Raw genomic sequence first — 21,316 nt, forward strand, 5'->3', positions numbered from 1 at the left:
AACATACAATATATACATTAGTTACTAGTGCATCCATTTAGTCATTTTTAATACCATGAGTTGTCTCAAATATGACGTTTTGTGCAGATGACTCATGCAAAAACGTATCAACGTGGGCATGTGCGCTGTTTCGGAGGACGGATGTGTTCACGTTACAGGCAGATACAGGTTACTTGTAATTACGAATGTGAATCTTCAAGATGGGCAAATCCGAAGATGAACAATGAGGCTTGAAATGTGAATGTAGTCTAATATATAAACAGTCGAATATCAAAAACCGCATCAGAACTGACAGAAAGCACTGCCAACCACAGCTCAGAATAGGAACAGAGAAAACAGTTTTAGCAGAACCAGTATTTTAACGTTTCCATTTCGGTACTGTCGCCTCACAGTGAGAAACTTCTGTGTTCGAGCCCCGGGGCCGGCGAGGGCCTTTCTGTGCGGAGTTTGCATGTTCTCCCCGTGTCTGCGTGGGTTTCCTCCGGGTGCTCCGGTTTCCCCCACAGTCCAAAGACATGCAGGTTAGGCTAACTGGTGACTCTAAATTGACCGTAGGTGTGAATGTGAATGGTTGTTTGTCTTTTGCTGTGTTCACACTTATACCGGTACGAAAGTGGTATAACTGTATCGATACAAAGTATACCGGTACAGTTTAGTGCATCTGTCCACACTAGCGAGAAATGTTTGCGGTTTTCTTTCAGGGTAGTTGAAATGCGCGTGCGCGAAATGTTTCCATGGTTACCGAGTAACTTCCTTCCGAGAATATGGCGGATGAAACAACGTGTGTGTGCTTTTTGTTGTCAATGTACAGTCTGTATTTCTGGTGGTCATTTATTCAGTCGAATCGTATAAAACGCGCGAGGCAGTTGAGAAAGAAACAAAGAAAACGAATCTCCCTTTCTCCCCCCTCCCTTTCTCCCTCTTTCCTTCTCTTCCCCTCCCTTTCTCCCTCCTTTCTTCCTCCCTCTTTCCCCCCTCCCTCTCCCTTTCTCCCCCTTTTCTTTGCTCCATGTAGCTCCACGGTCGTTTTGAGCCATTTTGACGTTTTATTTACAGCTGGAAAGCACGTGCGTATTGTATTGTATGAATAACCCGGAAGACGTAGGAATGGTTCATTGCGCTTGCGCATTATATTTGTATCGATACAGAGCCGCTTCATCTGTCCACACTACAGCGAAGCGCTACAGTACCGATACTGTACATTTGTGGGTTTCATACCGATACAGTTATACCGCTACAGTACCGGTATAGTTGCTAGTGTGGACAGGTGTTGCGGTACGAAAGTAGTTTCGTATCAGTACAAAATCCCTAGTGTGGACAGGGTATTAATGTGTCGGCCCTGTGATAACCTGGCGACTTATCCAGGGTGTACCCCGCCTCTCGCCCATAGTCAGCTGGGATAGGCTCCAGCTTGCCCTCAACCCTACACAGGATGAGCGGTTACAGATAACAGATGGATTTCTGTGTTCTAACTTCAGCATAACGTTCATACATTGGTTACAATAAAAAGAAAAATTTTAGAGATTCTTCAAAATGGCCACTGTTTACCTTGAAGTTTAACACACTACTGACATTATCTTAAGCAGCTTCATGAGGTAGTCGCCTGGAATACTTTTCAATTAACAGATGCCTCGTCAAAAGATAGTGTAATTTCTTGTCTTCTTAATAAGTTTGAGACCAAACAGTAAATAAAAACAGAGTTAATAGCCCTATTCCACAACTGTAGTAATCCAACTGCAGTAAGATTGTCAAGAACCGCTCAACTAAGTAAAGAGAAATGATATCCATCATTACTTTAAGACATGACGTGCCTTTTAATTAATAAAAATAAAGAACCACCATTGGATTAGACGGTGTGTCCAAACTTTTAACTTGCACTGTGGCTAAGTAGTAGCCCACAATAATAACCTCCAATATATTAATATCAAGTCAGACCCTGTATCCGAAATCGCTCACTTGTTCACTATTCCCTACTCACTATCTAGGGAATTCTATACAGATGACTATATAGTGAGCTCATTGGTAAAATGAAACACTTTCGGACACTAGTCCGTTGCGCTGGTATTTACGTCATTACTGTCGCACAATTAAAATGTGCCAGATCAGTCGGCTGGTGGGTTTTCAAAATAATAAAATACATGCATGTATTTTTGTGATATATACATATTATACTGAGCGCATTTCCTACATTAATAAATACAAAGTACCTGCATCTTTCAGTTCTTTTAAATCAAGGCTGAATACTTTCTTCTTTGCCGCTGCCTTTTGGGCAATTCCATGTAAATGTCAACCTCACCATGCAAAAATAAAGCAACATGTAATACATCAAAACCACTCCCAGAGATATCACCTAGGCCTGTATTTTACAGACGTGAATAAGCTGAACCAATTTGTCACAAGAATTGTTCCCTTCGCCTTAATGTGTCAGTCTTTCTTTCTTATAATGTAAAACCCAAGCTAAAATCAACTTTGATCATTATTGCCACAAGCCACAGAAATGTATGCTAAAATCCACAAAACAGCAAAACAATAGCCATCCTAAATATTTAAGAACTTTGATAGTTTTAGCTGATATTTAGAGAGTTTTTCAAAGGGTTATGGTGGTTAAATTGCTGATTTTCTAAACATATGCCATGTCTATTTCAGACGCGTCACATCCATAACGGAATTTCGTCACATCCATAACGCTGACTTTTCCTTCCGAAACTCTGCATGAAATACAAAATATTTTAAACAAAGATTTTTTAATATTCACCTTGGATCCCTCTATCAAATGGATATCTCCATTTCGACATTAGGTTTACAATTTCACAGAGTTTGATAAAAATCTACAGTCACCCAAGAAAAGTGATACTTTTTCTGTCACATCCATAACGCATCTTTTATTGGCATTTTCTGGCATGCCCTAGATGTACTATGGGAATTGTTCTTGTTCTATCACTTCCCCAGTATGGTACAGCCTTAAAATATGCAACACCTGTTTAAATACTGGGAGACAATAAAACATGCACTGGGTCATTTGTTGCTATTTTGAGTTCAAGTGTCACGTCCAAAACGCTGGAATTGCTCTTTTATTAAATCAAATTTGAAACTTTTAATTTGATTTCTTTCAGGGCGACTGCAATGCATGATGGGATATATATATATATATATATATATATATATATATATATATATATATATATACACACACACATACACACTACCGTTCAAAAGTTTGGGGTCACTTTTGGCCCTTTTCCACTACCCTTTTTCAGCTCACTTCAGCCCGACACGGCTCGCGTTTCGACTACCAAAAAACAGCACGACTCGGCTCGCTTCAGCCCTGCTTAGCCCTTAAAACTCGCACCGTTTTGGAGTGGGGCTGAAGCGAGCCGAGTGAGGCTGGGGGCGTGAGCAGACACTCCCCTGTGCACTGATTGGTGAGGAGGAGTGTCCTCACATGCCCACACACGCCCCGCAAGCACGCTGGGATCTGTAAACACCGCAAACCCGGAAGAAGAATAATTACGGATTACGAGAATTTCTGAAGCCTTATGCGCCTCGCCTCATCTATACGCTCTTGCCAGTATCTGTCCGTGTTGTCAGTGACAACAAGCCACAGCACCAAGACCAGCAACACTAACGACTCCATGTCCTCCATGTTTATTGTTTACTATCCGGGTCGTGAGACTACCGCTTAAAAGCTCACTGATGTCACTGTTTGCGCTGCTTAACGACATCACGTGACGTCCACCCACTTTCGCTAACTCCACCCAATGTGTCCACCCACTTCCAGCCAGCACGGTTCAGCGCGGTTGTAGTCGAAATGCAACTCCAACAGCCCCACTCAGCTCGACTCAGCCCAACTCAGCACGGCACGGCTCAGCCGCGTTTGTAGTGGAAAAGCGGCATTTGAAATGTCTTTATTTTTGAAAGAAAAGCACTGTTCTTTTCAATGAAGATCACTTTAAACTAATCAGAAATCCACTCTATACATTGCTAATGTGGTAAATGACTATTCTAGCTGCAAATGTCTGGTTTTTGGTGCAATATCTCCATAGGTGTATAGAGGCCCATTTCCAGCAACCAGTGGCGATCCTAGAGTGATTTACTCCCCGAGCGAAACCCCCTGCCGGCGCCCCCCCCCCACCCGTCTTGTTTTTTTTTTTCGGGGTTTTTTTTGGGGGGACTTTTTTTTTGGGGGGACCTTTTTTTTTTTTCGCGCCCGCGCTCGTGCCCCCCCGCGTTGGGCTCTGTATTAGCCAACAGAATGTTAACAGCTTTACATGGTCGTTTAAACATTTCTCGTCGTGTGTTGTACGTCGCGGACACGGCCCGTTATAAATTTGCTGTTACCAGAATGGCAATGATCAAGTCGTAATGTATTACTTAAGACTCTGTGTAATGTCATAGTAGTGTAGTACTATGGTAGTAAAGTCTTTTTGATGACTAGTACAACGTTCCGCTGGCGGGATTGTGCATATTATGGGGCTACGACACGTTAGGCAAACACACATACTGATGACGTCACCTGCGCAACTTTGGTATTGGGCTTCCCCATCCAAAATGTTCACCCCCCCCGCACGTCTTGTTTTTTTTTCGGGGTTTTTTTTTCCGCGCCCGCTCCAGTGTTCTAATGGTACAATGTGTTTGCTCATTGCCTCAGAAGGCTAATGGAGGATTAGAAAACCCTTGTACAATCATGTTAGCACAGCTGAAAACAGTTGAGCTCTTTAGAGAAGCTATAAAACTGACCTTCCTTTGAGCAGATTGAGTTTCTGGAGCATCACATTTGTGGGGTCGATTAAATGCTCAAAATGGCCAGAAAAATGTCTCGACTATATTTTCTATTCATTTTACAACTTATGGTGGGAAATAAAAGTGTGACTTTTCATGGAAAACACAAAATTGTCTGGGTGACCCCAAACTTTTGAACGGTAGTGTATATGCACCTGTCAATATTCTGGATTAGGTGGCGTAGTGGTCTTTTCTCTCATTCACACAACCTACGAACGCTGGGTAATCTGGCTAACAAACATAATGAGGCATTTTAATTTACCTTTTAGTACAAATCAAATCCATGTAATGTTATATATAGACTATGCTGTATAGCATGTGATAAATGATTCACTAAATGAAATCATACAGTAATGGGTCATGTTGAGTCAAAAATATTTGGGAGTTTGGAGGCATAAAGGAGAAGTTAGTGAGTGACACAGAACAAAAAAAGTAACATTATTAACCAGTAACCAATTTCAAATGACTGAATCTGTTATGGAGAATAATTATGTTTTCAGTTGAGTTTTGGCAAAACACTGTTCATGTATAATCTGTATTTATACAGTCTTCCCTTTGCAGTCACAGTTTTTTTTCTTTTTTTGTACACATTCTAAGGAGGCGAGACCCCATATTTTAATCCAAAGAGGATAGACTTGTAATAATAGCAAGCATGGTGGAGCAGAACTCTGCCTGTTTTCCCCATGGATGCAACTCATCTAGAACAAGGCCTGCTAATGGCCTGATCACATAATTGGAGAGAAGTAAAGAAAGAACAGATTCAACTGTGCGACTTTCACCAGACAGTTTTTAAATTCTAACCTTTAATTCTATTTGTTAACCCTCTGGGGTCTGAGGGTATTTTCTGGCACACTAATGATTTTGGTATGCACCAATTTTGTCGTCAACTTCAACAAATCTAAGCAGTATTTTCCAAGTCATATGACTTTTTTTTTTTACATTCAGCTACAATAATATCCATGTAGTATGGATGTCTTAAAAAAACAACAGATAAATGAAGATGTTGTAAAAAGCAGTTTTACAACTGTGTTGGAATGTGTGGAGGGAAAAAACAAACAAACAAACAAACAAAAAAACCCGAGACCTTACCCATTCTGTCGAACCATTTTGGTCACTTGATATGATTCTGTTCAGTCTTAGGAATGGATCAAGCACAAAAACTTAAATCTGCTCCATTGATTTGGACAATTAACTGGCCATCAAAAAATGTCCTACTGTTTTGGGATAAAGGGTTGGCAGTGGGAGGGGGATTAAAATGAGAAGTGTAAAACATTTCCATTCCATTCCATGAGAAGAGTGAAAACCCCTCCCACTGCCATCTCTTAATCCCATCAGATTAACTCTTAGGGCCTCTGCATGCTCTTGCGACAAGGCTTTCGCAGATAGCTTTTCGCAGACAGTTGTAAGTTATCGTTGAGCGGGGAGTAATAGGCGTGCGCGATGTTATTCACCGCCACAACGCAAGGGGGCGCGAAGGCGCGAAATCGCTAGGAGTAGTTGGTGGGTGTGGTTAGTGGAGTGTTTATCCTCCGGTTACTTATAATGACTAGAACTAGAGTCAAATAGATGTACGTACTTCCTCACTTCCTTGATCAACTGCTCTTCGTGCTGCTCCATCTTCGCTCGTGTTTTTAAAAATGGCGGTAGTGAAAACAAACCAAACTGGGAAAGTAGGGAAGCGGAAGTGCGTGTACAGCGGATGTAGAGTGGACCAATCAGAGCCCTCTTGTCTGCGAGGCTTCTGCGGTGGTCACAATTTTTGGGAGGTGCGCGCAGAGCGTCTGCGAAGGGGGGGGGGGGGGGGGGCTACGCAGACGCCATCTGCAAGGACTGCGTTGTCAGCATAAATTGGCCTTTAATCCCATCAGGTCAAGTCACAATGGGTAAAGTCATGGTTTCCCCCCCACACACACACTCCAACGCAGTTCTAAAACTATTTACAACAGCTTCATTTACTTGGTATTTGGCTCTATTCAGTGTGTCTTGAAATTAACTCTTGTACTATTTTATTCAGTTCAGAGCCACAACAAACTCTGTTCCACAATTACTCTAATTTTGCTCCCACTCCAACTTTTACTCTCGAAACTCAAAATAGAGCAAAGTTAACTATTTTTGAGGAAAACACTTAACTCTTGGAAAATTGCTCAGTCATTTTTCCTATGTATGCACGACAGCACACACACATCAACCAATATGCTCATCAGAAATAGAAGCAATATTTACACTTACGCGAGTTGCTCTTCGGCTGGATCAATTATAAATAAATAAATAAATAAATAAAAGTCACCGCTCATCAGTGTTGCAGTTCTCAAGACTGAATTGGATCGCTGTCCTGAATCATCCAAACTGCATAAAATCTGCGTGCCATCTCGCAACAAGTTTCACCTCCAAATAGCCTAAACTACGTCGGACAGACTTTATCCTGTTTACGGTGGGCGTTCCCACTGCGAAAGAGAAACCAATCGAAACTGAAAGAGTGATTATCATGCGGTTACCATTGAATAGTCTTTTATGAATGCTAAGTGCTCTGACTCTGGTGTGACTGAGTAAGGTGACAAGTTTTATGTTTCATCTAATTTAGGTAATTTAAAAACTATAATATTATCTGGCAGTGGGCACATAGGAAAGTGTAAAGTTTGTCAATATGTTTATCATGCTTGTATGATAAAAAACTCAAAGATATTTATCTAAACACATGACCTACTCATTCTAAACCTGCAAAATTCAGGGGATATCAGCGTTCGAATTCCATCAGCTATTGTGATGAGAAAAGGCAGATTTAACATGTTCACAATAATATGTTTCTAGTATGATATTTTCCATCATCCGAAGACCGAATGTGATCAAGTGAAGAAGATCCCAACAGAGAGCTTGACTATGGCATACATACCATGTGCCCTGAGGAGAGCCTCTGCAGTGAAGAGAGGAGCCTGCAGCATGTCTGCTGTCTCCACTATCAACATGTCCTTCAGCCTCCTCAGGTCCTGGACCCGCAAGCCCTCATAAAGCTGAGACATAATCAAAGATAGATTAATCATTCCACCCAATATTCTACATCTTAACTTAGCACCTCCACCAGTTACAGCTTTCTAATCTGAAGTGTACTTTAAGACAAGCCCCAATCATGAAATGAAAACTACAAAGTTTGGATATTTCACAAACGTTATTACGCTGCTCACCTCCCTGCGGTCTAGGGCAGCGTACTCGGCCTCGATGTCCTCAGCATTGGGGTCAGTCGAGAAGACCATCTGAGACTCCAGACTTAGTGCCAACTCTTTATGATGCTGCTTCTCTGCACAGTCACATGGCGTCTCCTTATTGTCGTTCTCAGCAAACAGGTCTGCGTCACGCTTTACCAGCAACTGTAAGGACAGAAATTTTACATCACGCAACAACACAGATGAGTAACTGCGTTATGCATGACAGTATATTTACAATGTAGCATGACATATAGAAACACTAAAAATCACTGAAGATACAGAAGCCGTTTGAAGAACACGCCCACCTCCACGCACGTCTTCATCCCTGAGGCAGCGGCATAGTGCAGTGGCGTGTTTTTCTTATTGTCGGTGGCATTGACGTCAGCACTCTCGTACTCGCCACGGTCCAGCTTGGCACCGGTCCACTTAAGGATCATCTGGAGGCAGTCAGCACGACGTCGCTCATCCTCGTATGGCCGTGCCAGGCGCGGCTGCAGCGTCCCCTCTGCCAACAGGATGTGCGGCCCCATACACAGCACATGCAGCGCCGTCTCATTATGCACGTTGCGCTTGTTGGGGTTGCCATCCTTGCTGAAGAGGAAGGACCTGAGGAGGAGAGAATGGGATCAGGGTAAATCAAGCAAGAAAACAAAATAACCTACTTAAGATCATGATCATTTCCCCCTCACAAATGAGAACAGCTGTATAATTGCCTGGTTATGTTATACAGAGAACGATTCAGACTTGCGAGTCGAGTCAGCAGTCTTAAGGCCTCTGCATGCTCTTGCGACAAGGCTTTCGCAGATAGCTTTTCGCAGACAGTTGTAATTTATTGTTGAGCGGGGAGTACAGGCGTGCGCGATGTTATTCACCGGCACAACGCAAGGGGGCACGAAGTCGCTAGGAGTAGTTGGTGGGTGTGGTTAGTGGAGTGTTTATCCTCCGGTTACTTATAATGACTAGAACTGGAGTCGTATAGATGTACGTACTTCCTCACTTCCTCGATCAACCGCTCTTCGTGCTGCTCCATCTTCGCTCGTGTTTTTAAAAATGGCGGTAGTGAAAACAAACCAAACCGGGAAAGTAGGGAAGCGGAAGTGCGTGTACAGCGGATGTAGAGTGGACCAATCAGAGCCCTCTTGTCTGCGACGCTGTCTGCGGTGGTCACAATTTTTGGGAGGTGCGCGCAGAGCGTCTGCGAAGGTGGGGGGGCTATGCAGACGCTATCTGCGACACCGTCTGCGAGGACTGGGGTTGTCAGTATAAATTGGCCTTTAGAACACATCAGCAACAAAGAATACTGTTTATGATGTGCAATTCTTTATCTGCAACATTAAAACAGGGGCGAAAATCATACAGGGCACAGGCAGCTTAACTTGCTCGAGATCAATTTACTCTGTTTTTAATTATTATTATTATTATTATTATTATTATTATATTTAACTCGACCTTTGTAAAACATAAGAAAATAAGGATAATAAATTGGGCAGCACGGTGGTGCAGTGGTTAACACTACACTGGCTACTCAAAATTGCCCATAGGCATGAGTGTGAAAGCAGAATAGACAAGTAGTAGTTGTCCTTATAACAAGGTGGTTCTGGGTTCGAACCTCATGGCCGATGGGAGCTTTTCTGTGTGGAGTTTGCATGTTCTCTCTGTGCCTGTGTGGGTTCTCACTGGGTGCTCCGATTTCCTTTCCGAATGCATGAGGATTAGGTCAACTGGCTACTCAAAACTGCCCATAGGTGCTAGCCTAGTAAACTAGACCCACCTGCCTAGCGGCCAAAAATATTTTTGCCTAGCGAGTGGGTCTAGCCTCGCACCATATAAACAAAAACACCCCGGGCATCAAATCGTGCCCGCCAATCACAACGCAAGGTTTTTGTTTGGATTCTTTGGGCGGGCTTTTGCAGGAGTGACGACAAAGCTGCGCGACGCTGGAGAAAGCACAGCAGGAAAGATGGCTACCGCTAGTGAACAGCGCGCGTTTGACTCCGCTTTGGAATCAGTTTTAGAAGAATTAGACTTGGAGTTTTCGTTGAAACATGAGCAGGAAGAGGCTCTCCGCTCATTCCTTCTCAAGAAGGACGTTTTCGCTGTTTTGCCGACCGTCTATGGCAAAAGTCTGATCCACCAGCTGGCTCCGCTCGTAGCCAAAAGGATGGGGCTAGTTTGTGCAGTATGAAGAATTAATAAACAGCTTTGAAACATTACTTTTTGATTGTTTCTTATTTTCCCGTTATTTTAAATTTAAGGGAAATTATTTCACCAAACACCACTAAATAAAAACTCTCAAAAACAGTTTAAGCAAACCCTTGAAAAACACTTGGGGGGGGAGTTATGTGGTACAGACTCCAAACTTGTGGTCATTATCTCCAAACTTCTTAATATCTAGAACCTGTTTATTAATTAATACGCATTTTGAAAAATTATTTATTTCAAGGCCTCCCCCACTGCTTTCTGTCGCTCTGACTACGTCACAGTCACTGTTGCGCTGATTGGTCACAGCGTTGGCCTATACGCACAGAGACAGTTTGAAAGACAGCGGGTTGTTCCTCCCACACCCGTCGGAAATGTCTACGAGCGAGGCCAGACTAAATATTCACATTTAGTCTGGCTTGCCAGGCTACATAGGTGCGAGTGTGAGAGCAGAATAGACAAGAAGACATGGTCATCACTATCCCCCGCCACGAGCATTTTATGAAGACCTCTTAACACTTACTCCCTTATAAGCCCATTGCTTAAATATTGACTTATGGAGTCGTAAGTACTATGACGCCTCCATAAAACGCGACCCAGCTTTTTTCCAGTAATATGAGCATGCAAAGTTTCAATGATTGTAGCTAAGGGTTGTTTTACAATCAGGGTACAAAGTTTGTGTCACAGGGGTCCAAAATTCAAATTGATTCAAACTGGTTCTTGTACCAGTTTTTAAGTGAAGGACAAGTTAAAGAACAGATTTCAGGTAATTTTTTGACGTGTGTGTATGGTAGTTTTGTGTAATCTGCTATAAGATAAAGAAGATTAAGTGTAGCTTTAAGCAGGGCTGGGAGAAACAAATGAAGTGATTCTCGGAGAGGACATTTTTTTTTTTTTTGACAATTCAGAATCCACTGCTTCCATAGTGCTTTTAAATATAAGGCTGTAAGCTTTGTGTTAGTTGTCTCTAATATTTATGTCCCAATATCTTGACCACATTTTAGGATGAAAATAATCATTTTAGATATGTTATTTTATATTGAAAAATTAGCTGTCTCGGAGAGGACTTTTTTTTGACACAGTTACATACTAATTTGATCAAAATAGTCTGAAAACTTACTGGCATTCAACATTAAAACTTCACTATGTTTCCAATGATATGAAACCAAATATGTGTTTTATGGTATAAAGAATGATGCAAGTGCATCCCTTTTGGAGCTACCTGTGGTCAAAAAAGCACTTTTTCTAAATGACACGAGTAATTTTGCTAAATATGACATATATTGCCATACATTCACCAAAAATAACGTTATCACCAATTTTTTTTTTTTTTTTGCATGGTAAATAGAGCTATCACAGGGCTACAATAAACAACCAAGTTTATTTAGTCAAGCCTTTTGATATTGAAGATAAGTGTTAAATGTGATTTTTAGCTTGCGGACCCTGATTGTAAAACAACCCCTAATGTAGTTTCTGAGAAAACTTGTCGAGATTGAAATGAGCGGATGGACAGACTCCATTCCTATATCCCCTTGCGCACTTCGTGGTGGGAGATAATGATGAATGGATAATAAATTGTACTGATGGCAACAGCGAGAGAGAGAGAGAGGAAAAAAAAGTAAGCCCCCTTAGCATAACAAAAAAGGAGGAAAAAGACAAAAGAAAATTCCAGTAATTCACAATATTACATTACAGGTGTTCAGCAGACGATCTTATCCAGAGCGCCATACAACACACCCAGGGGAGCATTTGGGGGTTAGGTGCCTTGCTCAAGAGCACTTCAGCCATTCCTACTGATCCAGGGAATCGAACCAGCGACCTTTTGGTCCCAAAGCTGCTTCTCTAATGCTTAGGCCAGGGCTATTCAAATACATTTGCAGGGGAGCCAAACTAGAAAATTATAAAATTTGTGAGGGCCGGAGGGGCAATTGACATAAAATTGATATCAGCTAAAGGCAATTAAAATGTACTATACTAAGGTACATAATATATGAAATAAAATAAGGTACATTATTCTTTTCCTTTCCTTTATTATGAAAGCATTCAACACATTCAACAACATGTTGTAATGATTACAACAAAAGCTTCCCTAAAGCTGGGCAGACACTGCGATTTTTTCAATCGCGGTATTCAGCTGCTGCTCACACTGTACGAGTGAATCGCAGGGGTAAACAACACGCAGCTTACGATTCCTGTTCTCACGTTATACAATCAGATGCTCGGATGCGATCTGACTGCTTACACTGTACTTCCATACACGACTCGTCAGATTCTTGTATCCGGAACTGCAATGTGAAAAAGAAGAAGAGGAGGAGACCGGAAGTCTCTGTTTTCTCTTCCGTATCTGTGTTCACGCATGTGTAGCGTGACAGGTTGAGGTAAATCGGCTCGTGACACTGCTTCAACAGTGCGATAGCCTCACGATGGGCGACCAGGATTTCAAACAGGTTTGATTTTCATCCGATCGATTGGGAGGAGGTCGTGAGGTGTTAATCGCTTGTCGTTACCCCATGTATACTACACGATCCGAGACGCACGATTGAGCCAAAACTCGGCCCGATCTCCAAAATAGTCACACGAGTGAAAATCGTGTCAAAAAAAAAAAAAAAAATCGCACAGTGTATGCCCAGCATAAGGGCAAAACTGCAAATGCAAATACTGCATAAGACCTGGGGTGATGACAAGTATATTGAGAAATATTGACCCATCCCACGTGACGTCACGACAAATGCGGCTGCCATTTTGGACATGAACTACCAGTAGTCTACCACAGCCAACAACAAGGAACGACGGCAAAGCATCGAAAGGAATATAGCCATCAAAGAAAGTTTTTACTTTCAGCAAGACTTCCATCATGCCATTATATTGTTGTGCACCTGGATGTAGTAACCATCAACACACGAGGCAAGATTTATCATTTTATCGGATCCCGACAGATGCTGACCGACGGAGAAGATGGATAGCGGCCATTAACAGGAAAGATTGGCAGCCCTCGGCATACCAACGCTTGTGTAGTGACCACTTTGTTGGAGGTAAGACGAATAAAATTAGCCAGAAAAGGCATTACATTGCTGTTAACATTCTGTGGCGGCGAGTGTGTAACCAAATAGCCTAAAATAACCCATTGTAACCTCTTTGTTTTTCTGTAGTAGCTATTAGCTAACGTTGTGTTCCTTTGCTGTTGGTAGACTGTAGGACAGATCAGAGGTAATGTCCTACAAATAAGTGTTCAAAACAAGAGGAACATGTATTTGTCTTTTAAATCCAGGCCGTTCCCTGTAATCTGTAACAACGGTTGGAGAAAGTAATGGCAAATAGTGAGTGCACAAACCATAGAAGGGAAACTGTACACAGCGCCAGGGCAGTGTGATGGTATGTCTACTTTTAGATTGTGTTAGCTTATCAATGAACACACTCGTCACTCGACGAGTTTCACGTCTTTACGACGGATACTTAAATGTGTGTTAGGTATTATTGTTGCAGTATAAGCAGTCATTAAAGCAGCTAGATGAGCGAGAACCTGTGCCATAAACCATTATTTCTGTACGGCGTTGCTAATGTGTCGTTACTGTTGTTATTGCAGGCAAGAAAAGCAACAACCCCTTATCTCCGGACTACGTGCCCAGTGCGTTCAAGTATCTGACGTCTCCACAAAAACGACGGGCAGAAACCAGCCTTGAGAAGTTTCACCAACGTCAGGATCTTAAGAGTCCATTTCATGTCCAAAATGGCGGTCGCGTTTACGAAGGTCACGTGAGTGGGAAGGGTCAATACACAGCTTTTACCCTTAAAACAGTAAACATAAGTAATAGCTTATATAACAAATTCAGACAATCAAAGTAAAGCTGCCATAAGTGCAAACTGCAACTGCAGTTTCAAGTATCAAATCTTATTTGGGGTGATAACATTCAAATATCCCTGAAATATACCTTTAAAAACAGTACACATTTTAAAACGAGATCAACATTTCAAGTGTACAGTAAGTACAAATCTGCTAATTAAAACAAAATGTGCTGTAAACATACTCTTGATGGAAACTAACTACTAACAAGAATAGTTTTTTCCTCATTTAGTTTACCTCATCAGTGAGCTCTCTCTTGTTCTGTGCAAAAGCCACCAATTGCACGCTGACTTTGTTCAAAAGAAGTTACCAGTCTGTCTATTCTCAGGGATGAGAGTGGGTGGTCACCAAAAAAGCAGAAAACAAGATGGCGCCCGAAGCCGGGGGTCTGGGAGGGATACCCCCCCAGGAAAATTTTTAAAATAAGGCCTTACAAACCACTTTTCCTGCAATCTGAGCTGTAGTAGATAAAAAAAAAAAATCTGTTGTCTTTTTTATATATTTACATGAAAATATTGCCGCTTTTCCACTACAAACGCGGCCGAGTCGGGCTGAGCCGTGCCGTGCTGAGTCGAGCTGAGCGGGGCTGTTGGAGTTGCATTTCGACTACAACCGCGCTGAACCGTGCTGGCTGGAAGTGGGTGGACACATTGGGTGGAGTTAGCGAAAGTGGGTGGACGTCACGTGATGTCGTTAAGCAGCGCAAACAGTGACATCAGTGATCTTTTAAGCGGTAGTCTCACGACCCGGATAGTAAACAATAAACATGGAGGACATGGAGTCGTTAGTGTTGCTGGTCTTGGTTCTGTGGCTTGTTGTCACCGACAACGCCAACAGATACTGGCAAGAGCGTATAGATGAGGCGAGGCGCATAAGGCTTCATAATTCTCGTAATTCTCCTTCTTCCGGGTTTACGGTGTTTACAGATCCCAGCGTGCTCGCGGGGCGTGTGTGGGCATGTGAGGACACGCCACCTCACCAATCAGTGCACAAGGGAGTGTCTGCTCACGCCCCCAGCCTCACTCGGCACGGTTTGGCTCGCTTCAGCCCCACTCCAAAACGGTGCGAGTTTTAGGGGCTAAGCAGGGCTGAAGCGAGCTGAGTCGTGCTGTTTTTTGGTAGTCGAAACGCGGGCCGTGTCGGGCTGAAGTGAGCTGAAGCGAGCTGAAAAAGGGTAGTGGAAAAGGGCCATATGTTCCAAATCAATAGGAGTATTGTTTGAATTCAAAATAAAATCACATTCTACATTCAAGGGTATGGTTATAATTCATGATCAACAAAAATGACAAACTAAATTCACAATAAACCCAAGTTTTATTAATTATCAAAATGTTCATATATTAAATAAAATTTCTTAGAGAGAAAAGGTCAGTCACCCTATGTCCTCATTAGTTGCATATGATTTCAAAGTCTTTTGAAATATTTAAGTTTTCAAAACTGTCAGCATTAATTCAGATTTACTGACCATCGTATACATGTTCAAGGTATTAAATCAAACGAACGCTAAGTTTATGGGATAATGTCTGTGTACACTTTATACAATTATTTATAGTTCACGGTCACTTCTCATTTTCATTTAATCATTTCGACGACTTCTTCAGCCTTTGGGCCAAAGACAAAAGCTTGTCAGTCCTCTCTCTGTTTTTAATACCAGCATCGATTTCACGTACCTTCGCTTCGTCTCGCTCGTCAATTGTATTCGGCATTTTGAGTAAAAAAGCCGATACGAAAGAGAAACAGATTTTTGAAGCGCAGCGACGATGAACATGTGCAAGTTTCGATAAAATAGAACAGATGCGGGTACTTTTGTAAGAACTGTTATGATTGGCTTTTGTTCTCTCCCACACTCTTGTAAGAACTGTTACGATTGGCGATCATGCTCTCGCCAGCGATGTTTTGGCCAATTACATTGTAGATAACACGTATTCTACCGCGAGACTTAGCGAGACTAAAGATGGCGAAAATGTAAACATGTAACATCGTCGTATGCTTGAGTATCACGAAGGAACATACCCCAACCCCCCCTCAATGGAAAAAAAAAAAAAAACATCTCAACGGATTTGGCATAATATCGATTTTCGCTCAGAAAAAGCGGAAATCCGCTGAAAAGCGGAAAACTCTCATCCCTGATTCTCCTTCGTCTCTCCTCGGAGCCCTCTCGGTATTGCTCAGAAAATGAAGCATGTTTTGTTGTAAAATGTCTCTTCACGTTGTACTCTTTGGCCACAGCTACGGATTCGTTGCACAATAAACACACAGGTCTATCGCTTGCCGTAGTTGGCAAAGTAAATAAGTACTTTTCAGTCCATTCGCTTTGAAATTTATGGTTTTCTCTGTCAACTTTGCGACGTTGCTTGGACGGCGCCATGTTGCCACTGCGGTAGCTGCATGGAGTGTGTCACATCGCGAGAATGAGTGTTTGTCACCATGGAGACGACCTGTACTCTGGTCTGTGCCAGAGCGGTAGAGAAAACTGTGCACTGCAGCAGATACGTAGATATGTTTTTTGTTTTTTGTTTTTTTAAATCTGCCGCGGGCCGGATTAAATTTCAATCGGGCCAATTTCGCCCCGGGCCGCTATTTGAATAGGCCTGCCTTAGGCCATGGCTTCCCCCAGAACTTACAATTACACCTTTCTGATCTGGAGAGCAAACAGCTTTAAAAGAGACAGACACATTGCCATAACTGACAGCGTTTTGAGCATGTCCAAAAATGTGCCTCCTATATTTTTGCTTGGAAGCAAACTGCATTTTACAGTTTGCACACCGCAGGGAGATTTCTTGAAGGATTTTATACAACTTTGAGCCTGCGCACATTTTAAATTGCATTAAAATCATTCCTTGTGTTAACTGAGCATTTATTGATGTTCTCAGGGAGTTCCCCAGCTCATCAGAAATCCTCACAGCAATCTCCTCTTCCTGTGCACGTTTCTAAGAATTATGCCATGTACACACATAGCCGGATATTTTTAAAACCGAACATTCCCCCCCCGTTTATAAAAATGTTTTATCCACACCACCTCGTCTTCGAAAAAAATCCCTTCCACACATAACCGAACATCTGCGTTTTCAATCACATTCATAAGCATTCCAAACCTGTAGATGGCATTATTTCCCCAAATCCTACCCCCTAATCACATCGCCTGTGCTCTTGGAGCAGTAGTTGGGCTTCTAAAATTAAACATGTAAATAGCACCTGCACAATAATTAACGCTTTCAAGGCACTACTCCGATCCATTACTCTTTACCTAGCCGCACACTACGTCGATTTTCAGCGTACCGAGCCAACTGAAGTCGCGAGTCAGGCGTAAAGACTAGTTTTCGATGGTACCGACTCATCTCACAGCCGATTCGAAAAACTAATCGGGAGCCAGACTGATCGGCGAGAGTCGCTAGCAATAGCCAATCATATCTTTCGCATATAACACGTGACATCATTAAACACAATTTCTAGCGCGAGAAATACGTGTTGGTAGCACCTAATGCAGGTATATACTGTAATTCCATAGACTGAAGCTTTATCCATAGACACAGTGGGCTGGAAAGCCACTCTGCTCAAGTTGTGTGGCTGAATTCCAAATCGCTTTAACTCCCCTATATAAGTGCACTATTTAAGGTTGGAAATAATAGCTCATGCAGCCTAGATAGTGCGCTACATATTCCATGTTATGTCATTTGTAATTCAGCCTGTAGCATCTTCAAGTGTTGGATTTAACAGTAACTATATCCAATAGCCAATCACAAAGCTATTAAGTTGTCACGTGTCGCTTCAATCGCGACTGCACTCGTCAACAGTCGGGGGATATGTGCGTGCCCTGTCGGGAGTCGGCTCTCAAATGGGTCGGTTAGGTACCGCGTGGATCGCCGTAGTGTGCGGCTAGCTTAAGTCCATGCTTAATCTGGCTTCTGCAGTAAACAAAGGTCGCACGTTTGACATCAGGGCAGATTTGTTGTCATTTTTTTGGCGCAGATTGTGACGTTCTAAAACACAAAACTCCGGTTATCTCTGTCTACACAAAAAGGCATACACGGAGTTTTCAAAAATCTTCACTAAGGCTACGTTCACACTGCAGGCTGAAGTGACTCAAATCCGATCTTTTCGCCCATATGTGACCTGTATCCGATCTTTTATTGACAATATGAACGACACAGATCCGATTTTTTCAAATCCGACCCAGGCCGTTTGGATATGTGGTCCTAATTCCGATTCCTATCCGCTCTTTTCATATGCGACTTCAGTCTGAACCACCAGGTCGCATTCATCCGACTTACACGTCATCAACAAGCCACAAACGTCACTATTCTGCGCTGAAGTAGGCGGCGGGTCTCTCAAAAAAAGTTACAACAACATGGCGCATAATCACGGGCGCAGATAGAGGGTGGGACGAGTCCCACCCAGATTTAAATTCACCTCGTTCGGTCCCCCCCACTTATAGGGAGGAAAAAACGTCTATGCTGTCTTTCTTTGCATAAGGCAAACCTCACGGAAAAATCAAAAGACTAATTACCATTCGGTTTATTGAGGTGCACGGCAGTGTATACATAGTTGCAACAACTCACATAAAACAAAACAAAGACTGATATTCGGTTGGTTGAGCTGCGCAGACTGCACAGGTTGCGAGCTCGAGCTTGGGTGCTATGGTTACTAACAAGTTTGACAGGCATATCGGGGTTTGGGGTTGGTTTGCTGGCAGCTTTGTTCTCCCCCCAGTTTTTTGTCCCTCCCAGTTCAAAAAACGTATCTGCGCCCCTGCGCATGACATCAATGCGAGGGACGCTTCGGGCTGTGAAGGTTCTGAATCTTCTCAATGGAAGGACGCAGAGGTTAGGGAGCTGATTTCCATTTGGGGGGATGCAGCTATTCAAGCTAGATTGGATGAGTCATACCGCAACCAGGCGGTTTTACTTCCGTAAACACTGGCCATGCTCACTGCGTGTGACGTCGTCGTATCCTGCAATGCGCATGCGGAACACTTTTAGGTCGCTTTTCGTTCATACTGAGGATCACATACAAGTCGCATATATTTGTTAATGTGAACGACCTCACACAAAAAATCGGATTTCACAAAAAAATCGGAATTGAGCATTAAGCCTTGCAGTGTGAACGTAGCGTTTGCCCGGAGTTTTTTTAAATATTCGTTTTTGATGTGTTTTCATGTGGATGACAGGCCAAAACGTAGAAAAATATCTTCGATTTAGCAGATACCCGGCTACGTGTGGACGGGGTCTGAGTCTCTGCATGAGTCTGACCAAGTGTAAGAGAGGAAACTGCCCTTTAGTGTAAGGGCTGACTGACAAAATCTTGTCCAGGAGATGATATCAACAACGTTTAATTTCAGACTGAGGTGTCAAATTTGCAAAAACCTGACAAAAATGTGACGAAGGCGAGGTGATTTTTTTTTTTTTATATTTATCACACAACTGCTGAAACACAGTGCTAGAAAAACGTGTTCCGAAACATTAGTTAGCTGCGTGTCTTACGCAACCACAACATGCAACAGATTCCCTTCCATTCCAGCAATCATAAATCAATAGAAGACCCAACATTCACGCAGAAGTACGAACTCTTCCATCCTACCGTCTAAATATTTTTCATTTGCACATAGCAGTGAAAGCTAAACTCCATTAAACCATCAACTCACACTCCTACTCCTGCTAAACTATATTAAATCAGCATCTTCAAACGCTGCAAACGTGTAGCCTGGAGCTACACTCTGTACAGTGATGCTACTTATAATACTAAGAGGATTAAAACAGATACGCAGTTTGTTTACCATTCCATTGTAATTACAGCTTGCTCAACATTTCTCCCATTCTTCGTGAGACAAATAGCACCAAAAGCACAGACGCCATGCAGTTGCTGTGGACTAGACAGTAGGTCGTTTACACCGAGCAGATATTTTGTTCACATGGCACATCTTGTGTGAATTTGATGTATAGGGTTTAGATAAATTTTATGCAGCAAATACAACCCAAGAGAACGTCCCAGATTGTTGCTTAAATTATCCACCACAAATCCCCCTTTTCCACCAAAGCGGTTCCAGGGCTGGTTCGGGGCCAGTGCTCAGTTTGGAACCGGTTTTCTGTTTCCACTGACAAAGAACTGGCTCTGGGGCCAGAAAAACCGGTTCCAGGCTAGCACCAACTCTCTGCTAGTCTGGTTAACACCAGACCACATCACAAGTGAAATATGGTCTGGAATCCGCCTATTGAATTTCTCATAGGGGAGGTGTGGTTTACGATTGTCAACGGCCGTTTATTGGACGTTGCGAATGTCTATCATTTGGCGTATACGTAGCCCATGGCCAATCATGGCAGTTGTACCCGGTGACGTAGTTAGAGCGACGAAGAGGCGAAGAAGAGAAGGAAAAAGAGAAAGAGAAGGCAAAACAAAAATAGACTAACGCCAAACGCTGTTCTTTTTTTAAAACAAACTTTCGCTCTAAACTATTCAGAACAGTGTCTAAAGCTTGATCGAAAGTTTGGTTCGTATCGCTCGCCGCTGTGTTAAATGTGATCCGTAAACAGTCCCAAATAAACTACAAGCTTCCGTTTGTCGAGTAGTACGCGTCACCGTCTTTCCACCCCTCCCCACTCTCTGATTGGCTCCCTAACTCAGGTGAGCCTTTAGACCATAGTTTCCATGCTGTCTTTTCAGATCGGAACGATTGTGTAAAGCAGCATGGGATTTCCCAGGCTAACTCTCTGCTGGGCCAGAGGAAAGAACCGCTTACGTCAGCCGGGGGGGGTGGAGTTGTTAAGACCGACAACAATAACAAGACCGCGAAAGATCGCCATTTTTAAGCAACGAGAAGCAGCAGCTGTACAAACGCCAAGTCATCCATTATTATTATTGCTGTTGCTGCTGCTTCTTCCGCGTTGTTTTTGCTTCGATATTCGCGCCAAGGTTTATGCAAACGTAGCGACGTAACTGACGTATACAGCGACGTAATGACGTATATAACGACGTAACTGACGTATACAGCGACGTAATGACGTGTCTTCTCTTAGCACCGCGAGCGGTGGAAAAGCAAGCTGGTTCTCAGCTGGCTCACAAGTTGAACGAGTTGTGAACCAGCACCAGCTCTGAACCAGCCCTGGAACTGATTCGGTGGAAAAGGGGTAAAAGAGAGCAAACTTGGAGAACCTTCACCATAACCAGAGAAACATTTGGGATGCTCTACAAACAACCGACAAAAATTTGCACTTATATCTTCAGCCATGTCAAGCCTCGGTCACAACCGGCCGTACGTGCTCCTACGGCCAGTCTACGTGCAAAAAACCAAGAAACGCACGGA

At 42.8% G+C, this 21,316-nt stretch overlaps 1 protein-coding gene across 3 annotated transcripts in view; it reads right to left on the minus strand.

Moving 5' to 3' along the window:
- ankib1b (ankyrin repeat and IBR domain containing 1b) overlaps nt 1-21,316 on the minus strand; it is a 161,228-nt gene that overhangs the window by 53,933 nt on the left and 85,979 nt on the right. For all 3 annotated transcript variants that reach the window (XM_060921740.1, XM_060921738.1, XM_060921739.1), the window contains exons 3-5: nt 8,285-8,585; nt 7,959-8,141; nt 7,670-7,787 (exon numbers count right to left, since the gene is read on the minus strand). In XM_060921740.1, coding sequence (XP_060777723.1) covers nt 7,670-7,787; nt 7,959-8,141; nt 8,285-8,585 — 602 coding nt within the window. The remainder of the gene's footprint in view (nt 1-7,669; nt 7,788-7,958; nt 8,142-8,284; nt 8,586-21,316) is intronic.

Source organism: Neoarius graeffei, chromosome 5 (assembly GCF_027579695.1).
Source record: "Neoarius graeffei isolate fNeoGra1 chromosome 5, fNeoGra1.pri, whole genome shotgun sequence".
NCBI lineage: Eukaryota > Metazoa > Chordata > Actinopteri > Siluriformes > Ariidae > Neoarius > Neoarius graeffei.